The 7,466-nt window shown below is 38.0% G+C and overlaps 1 protein-coding gene across 2 annotated transcripts in view; it reads right to left on the bottom strand.

Annotated features, from left to right (window-relative positions):
* Positions 1-4,367: 4,367 nt before the first annotated feature.
* Positions 4,368-7,466, bottom strand: part of ZNF460 (zinc finger protein 460) — a 13,644-nt gene continuing 10,545 nt past the window's right edge. For both annotated transcript variants that reach the window (XM_017509581.2, XM_017509580.2), the window contains exon 3: positions 4,368-7,227. In XM_017509581.2, coding sequence (XP_017365070.1) covers positions 5,696-7,227 — 1,532 coding nt within the window. In that variant the 3' untranslated portion in view covers positions 4,368-5,695. The remainder of the gene's footprint in view (positions 7,228-7,466) is intronic.

The following is a 7,466-nucleotide window of genomic DNA, read 5'->3' as shown; positions in this document are numbered from 1 at the left end:
AACCATAAAGGAGTAGCTATACTTAGAATAGATAAGAGACTTTGTATCAAAAACAGTAGGGATGAAATCAGGAAGAGGATACAAAAATTGTAAATATATATGTACCCAATATCAGAGCACCCAGATATGTAAGGCAAATATTATTACATCTAAAGGGAAAGACAGACTCCATTACAATACTTGGGGACTTCAACACCCCACTTTCAGCAATGGACAAATCATATACACAGAAAATCAACAAAGAAACATTGAGTTTAAACTGACTTTAGACCAAATGGACTTAAAAGACACTGACAGTTCTTTTCATCCAACAGCTACAGAACACACATTTTTTTTCATAAGCACATGCAATATTTTCAAGGAGAGACTGCATGGTAAGCCACAAAACAAATCACAAAAATTAAAAGAATTAAAATCACATCAGGTACCTTTCTAACCGCAATGAAATAAAACTAGAAATAACAAGAGGAACTTTTAAAACGTACGAATAAATGGAAATTAACTAACATGATTCTGAATGACCAATGCGTAAATGAAGAAATTAAGAAAAAAAATTAATGTCTTAAAATGAATGAAAATAGAAACTCAGCATGTAAAAATGTATGGGATGCAGCAAGAGTTTTAAGATGAAAGTATATAGCAATAAACACCCATATCAAAAACAAGAAAGATCTGGCTGGGTGTGGTGGCTCACACCTGAAACCCCAGTGCTTTGGGAGGCCAAGGCAGAAGGATGACTTAACGCTGGGAGTTCAAGACCAGCCTGGGTAATACAGTAAGACACTATCTCTACAAAAAAAAAGAAAAAAAAAAAATTAGCTGGTCATGGTAGTGCATGCCTGTCGTCCTAGCTATTCTGGAGGCAGAGGTGAGAGAACTGCTTGAGCCCTGGAGTTCAAAACTGAGGTGTGAGGATCACTTGAGCCCAGAAGTTTGAATTGATTGTGCTACTACACTCCAGCTTAGGCAACAGAGTAAGACCCTGTCTCTTAAAAAAAGAAAAAAAAATCTAACAATGCTTCTTAAGGAACTAGAAAAGAACAAACCAAACCCAAAATTACAAGGAAGGAAATAACAAAGATCAGAACAGAAATAAATAAAACTGAGACTTAAAAAAATTCAAAGGATCAATGAAATGAAAAGTTGGTTTTTTGAAGATGATAAACCTTTAGACTAACCAAGAGATAAGACCCACATAAAATCAAATACACACAAAAATAGAGTCATTAGAGACTATTATATACAACTACAAATCAAAAAATTGGAAAACCTACAGAAGACAAATTCCTGGACACACACAACCCATCAGGATTGAACCAAGAAGAAAGAGAAAACTTGAACTGACCAATTCTGAGTAACAAGATTGAATCAGTAATAAAAAGTCACCCATCAAAGGAAAGTCCATGATGATGGCTTCACTGCTGAATGCTACCAAATGTTTTAGAAAAATTAAATATGAATGACTCTCAAACTTTCCCAGAATAATGAAGAGGAGGGAATTATTCTAAACTCATTCCACAGGCCAGCATTACCATGATACAAGCACCAGACAAGGACGCACACATGCAAAAGAAAACTACAGGCCAATATTCCTGATGAACATAAACGTAAAAATCCTCAACAAAATACTAGCCAACCAAATCAAAAAATACATCAAAAAGATTGTTTACCATGACCAAGTGAATTTGATTCCAGGGATGCAGGAATGGTTCAACATATACAAAACAATAAACATGATACATCAACAGAATGAAGAACGAAATGATGTGATCCTCTCCATAGATGCAGAAAAAGCCTCTGGTAATATTCAATATCCCTTCATGATGAAAACTCTTAACCAATTATACATATTAATAGAAAGAATGTACCTCAACATAATAAAGGTAATAAATAACAAACCCACAGCTAATATCATGCATAATGGGAAAGAGCTGAAAGCTTTCTCTCTACAATCTGAAACAAATAAAGGTGTGAAAGTGGGTATACTTTTTTAAAACAAAGTAGAGGAAGTCTGAGATAGAGGAATCAGGTAAGAGAAATAAATAAAGGGCATGCAAATAAGAAAAAATAAAGTCAAATTATCCCTGTATGCACATGACAGGATCAGAAAACCCTAAACTCCAAAAGTAGCACCAAAAAACTCTTAGGACTGATAAACAAATTCACTGAAGTTACAGGATATAAAATCAACATGCAAAAATCAGTAGCACTTCTATACACCAACAATGAATTAGCTGAAAAAGAAATTAAGAAAGCAATCCCATTTACAATATTTCACCAAAAATAAAACACTAAGAATACAAGGAAACTACATAATACTGATGAACTAAATCAAAGAGGGCACACATAAAAATGGAAAAACATCCCATGGTCATGGATTTTAATAGTTAATATTATAAACACGAACATACTTTCCTGTAAGAGATAGCTTATTAAAAAAAATGAACATACTACCTCAAATGAACTACAGATTCCATGTACTCTCTAACAAAATACCAATTATTTTTCACAGAAATAGAAATAGTAATCCTAAAATTCATATAACATCACAAAAGATACTGAATATCCACAGCAATCCTGAGCAAAAATAAAAAAAAGGGGAGGTATCACACTAACCGACCTTGAAATATACTACAAAGTGATGGTAACTGAAACTGCACGGTATGGGAAATTTTAAGAAACCACACAGACCAATGGAACAAAACAGAAAGCCCAGACATAAATCCCATTTACAGCCAACTGATTTCTAACAAAGGCACAAAGAACATTCATTGGGAATAGGATAGTCTCTTCAATAAATGGTGTTGGGACACTGGATATTCATATGCACATGCAGAAGAATGAAACTAGACTCTTATCTCTCACCATATGCAAAAATCAACTCAAAACACCAAGTATGCTGGCTCATACCAGAAATCCCAGCTACTGAAGAAGGCTGAGTTTACAGGCTCACTTGAGTCCACGAGTTCAGAACCAACGTGGTGAGACCATGTCTCTAAAAAATAATTAAAAAGCAAAAACAAAAATTGGGAATGTATTTTTAGGGCAATTTGAATCTATGCTCGTGGGACAAATAATCAGCTCAAAATGGTTTAAAAACTTAAATGTAAGAGCAAAAACTATGAAACTACTAGAAGAGAACAGAAAATGCTTCAGGATACTGATCTGGGCAAAGATTTTATAAAGACCTAAAAATCAAGGTAACAAAAGCACAAATAAAGGGATTATATTAAACTAAAAAACTTCTGCACAGCAAAGGAAACAACAGAATGAAAACGAGCAGAGTGGGATATTCACAAACTATTCATCTGAAAGGCATTAATATCCAGAATACACAAGGAACTCAATAGCAATTTTTAAAAATCTGATTTTAAAATGGGCAAGGAAGGTGAATAGATATCCCTCAAAAGGAGACACACAAATGGCCAAGTATATGAAAAAATGCTCAACATAGCTAATCAGGGAAATGCAAATCAAAACCACAATGAGATATAATTTCACCTCAGTTAGAATGGCTGTTACCTAAGATAAAAAATAAAAAATGCTGCTGAACACATGGAAAAGGGGGAACTCTTATACATGGCTGGCAGGAACGTTAATTAGTATAGCCACATGGAAAACAGTATGGATGTTCCTCAAAAAACTAAAACTACAGCCAGGCACGGTGGTATGCACCTGTAGTCCCAGCTACTCAGGAGGCTGATGTGGAGGACTGCTTGAGCCCAGGAGTCTGAGACCAGCCTGAGCAATACAGTAAGACCCCATTTTAAAAAATTAAACAAAAGTTAAAAAATACAACTATCATATGATCCAGTGGTAATCATCTATACCACTACTGGGCATATATCCAAGAAAAAAAAAATCCATATGTCAAAGATCTACACTCCTATGTTTATTGAAACACTATTCATAACAGCTAAGAAATTAATCTAAGTGTCCATTAACAGATGAATGAAGAAAGAAAACATGGCATATATACACAATGGAATACTACTCGGCCATAAAAAATAAACCTGTCATTCACAGCAACATGAATGAGCTTTAAAGACATTAAGTAAGTTAGGCACAGAAAGAGAAATACTCCATGTTTCTACTTATATGGAAGCATAAAAAGTTGAGTACAATGGTGGTTACCAGAGGCTAGGAAGGATAGCAGGGAGGCAGATAGAGATTGGTTAACAAATATAAAATTACAGCAAGTGAAATTCCATCTGAATAAGTTCTAGTGTTCTGTGGCACTATGGGATGAGTACAATTGGCAACAATTCATTTTATATTTTCAAATAGCTAGAAGAGCAGATTGTGAATGTTTCTAAACACAAAGAAATGATAAATGCTTGAGGAGATGGATATGCTAATTACCCTGATTTGATCTTTACTCTTTGCACACATGTATTGAAATACCACGTTGAACCCCATAAACATTACGTGTCAATTAACAATAACAAAAAGAATACCAAAAGAGAAATTCCAAAATATTCTCATAAAATATGTTGTTATGACTGGACTAAATCCATGGTGACAACTACTTGCATAAACACATGCAGGTTTATCTGCTAAAATTCCAGTCACTTTATAGTCAGCCTTCATACAATCTTCTGTAAGACTGAAAATGAGATTCCTTCTCTGTGTTTATTTTGAGTTTATCATAATCCTGTAGCTTAATTTAGCTACAGGTTTGATTTCATTTTTAGTTCCAAATTGACCTCTAAAAAACTGCTGAGGTGAACTCTGAACTCTTTCCTCTCTCCAAAGAGGAGTAAAGAAGCTGAGAAACCACAATCAGAGGGAACAATCAGGACCCGCCCCCCCCAGGATTACATTATGTACAAACAGCTACAATTTCATCTCCATCCCACAGAAAAATAAAAAGAAAGTCAATACAGATCAAGAAAAAAGTATGTGTACTGGATGGTTAAAGACACATGGAGAAACATTTTTTTTAAAAAACATCAAAGCATCTTAAGTATGCAGTAAAATGTCCCCATTCATTGTACATCCTTATCCCTTAAATGTAAAAGTATTTCATAACCCAAGCCTCCATCTTTCTCATAAAGATGTATGCTTCTGCTCCTCAAGATTGGAAACAATGCTGTGGAACAAAGTAGGCTTTCACAAAATGTTTTCAAACAAACCATCTGTCTAACTGTCCTGACACTGGACAGCAGTGAATGTATACACAGGGAAAATAAAGGGGATGAGGCCCTTTTGTTTCTGAAACATTTCCCTCTCCCAAGTAAAATAAGGAGGGGATGACAAATTGCCATGGGCTTGTCAGGGAAGTCTGAAAGAAGCTGTGCTTCCATTTCTTTCTCTTCCCTATGTCTCTTCCTCCTTTGTTTGAATGTCCCTGAGATAACATTTCACTGTAAACTAACAAGAAAGACGTGGCTGAAGGTTTTCTTAAGTGCACAATAACCATTGGGTCTCTCTCATGGGTGAATTATCAAATGTAGAATAAGACTCTTGATTGTGTCAGTTTCTAACATAATTGTTTAGATGACAAATGATCATCTAAAATAGGTTTTCCCACAGAGATGATGCTTATTGAGTTTCTCTTCACTATGAATGGCCAGATGGTAAGATGTTTCCTCTCACCACAGATTTTCTTCAGTGGTTATATTAAAAAACTCTTTCCCTAACAGGAATTCTTGGATGTTGACTGAAGTGTGTGTAAAAAGTCTTCCTGCATCTGTTACAATGGTAGGGTTTCTTCCAGTATGAATCCATTGATGTCAAGTGAGGAGGAATGGGCGGCCATTGAAGGCGTTTCCACATCCACGGCACTCACTGGGCTACTCTCAGTGTGGATCATGGACTGCTGAATGAGATCTGTGCTCTGGCAAGAAACGTTCCCACTCTGGATGTGTTCATGGGACTTCTCTGCAGTGTGAATCCGCTGGTGCCTTGTGAGGGGTGACCTGCGGTTGAAGGCCTTCCCACACTCCACGCACTCATAGGGCTTCTCTCCAGTGTGGATGCTGAAGTGTCGAATGAGGTTTGTGGTCCGACAAAACGCTTTCCCACATTGGATGCATACGTAGGGCTTCTCTCCAGTATGAATCCACTGGTGCCTTGTGAGCCCTGACATGCGGGTAAAAGCCTTTCCACACTGTAAACACTCATAGGGCTTCTCTCCAGTGTGGATGTTGAAGTGTCGAATGAGGTCTTTTCGAATGCTAAAGGCTTTCCCACATTCTTTGCACTGAAAAGGTTTTTCTCCAGTGTGGGCTCTTTCATGCAAGACATAGGTGGAATAGTGAGTGAAAGCCTTTCCACATTGACTGCACACAAAGGGCTTCTCCCCAGTGTGAATCCGCTCGTGCTGCTTGAGGTGTGACCTGCAATTGAAGGCCTTCCCACACTCAAGGCACTTAAAGGGCTTCTCCCCAGTATGGATAAAGAAGTGTTGAAGGAGGGCTGTACTCTCATAAAAGCCTTTTCCACATTCACTGCATGTGAAGGGTCTTTTCTCATAGTGGCTCTTGTTATGCAAGACAAAATTGGAGCGGTAGGTGAAGGCCTTTCCACATTCATTGCATACAAAAGGTTTCTCTCCACTGTGAACTCGCTGGTGCCGTGTAAGGTGTGACCCGCGGTTGAAGGTCCTTCCACAATCACTGCACACAAAAGGCTTATCTCCATTGTGAGTCCGCTGGTGTCGTGTGAGGTGTGACCTACGGTTGAAGTCTTTCCCACACTCCATGCATTTATAGGGCTTCTCCCCAGTATGGATGATGTGATGCTGAAGGAGGTGTTTGGTCTTACCGAAGGCTTTCCCACATTCTGGGCAATCGTAGGGCTTCACCTGAGTGTGAATCTGCTCATGCTGAACAAGGAAGCAATTCTGATTAAACACTTCCTCGAATTTATAGGAATTTTCCCCTTCATGAATCAAGGAATCTGTAACTGGTCCATATGACTCAAATCCATAGAGAGCATCTACTGGTGAGACTTGTTTCTGTAGAATCATTGAACACGTACCATCAGCTGTCGCCAAACCTTCATGTTCAAGGCTCATTTCCCCGTGGAGGTTCTCACTCTGTGGGTCTGTCCCTGGTCTCCAGAAGTCTTCCTGCATTTCAGATGGCCCATCCTGATCCATAGCCTGCCCCCACTGGGAGTATCCTGGGACTCCCTGTACCAGTTGTTCCTGGAGTGAGACTTCCTCAGGCAAGGCCGAGTGAGAAGGGATAGGCTCTAAGGTCTCAGGTTTTGTGCTATCACCTGAAGGGAATACAATACACAAAAGAGCATATTAAGATAGTATAGAAGAAATGAAACCACCATTTCGATGAGAAAAGTAAGATGAAAATAGTGATGATTTGAAAATAGCTATGATTTGGCTGGGCACAGTGGATCATGCCCGTAATCCCAGCACTTTGAGAGGCCAAGGTGAGCAGATCATGAGGTCAAGAAATCAAGACCATCCTGGCTAACAGGGTGAAACCCCGTCTCTACTAAAA

This window comes from Cebus imitator, unplaced genomic scaffold, assembly GCF_001604975.1.
Source record: "Cebus imitator isolate Cc_AM_T3 unplaced genomic scaffold, Cebus_imitator-1.0 Scaffold417, whole genome shotgun sequence".
Classification (NCBI taxonomy): Eukaryota; Metazoa; Chordata; class Mammalia; order Primates; family Cebidae; genus Cebus; species Cebus imitator.
The sequence above is the reverse complement of the archived record's forward strand: the minus strand, read 5'-3'. Positions and strand labels throughout refer to the sequence as shown.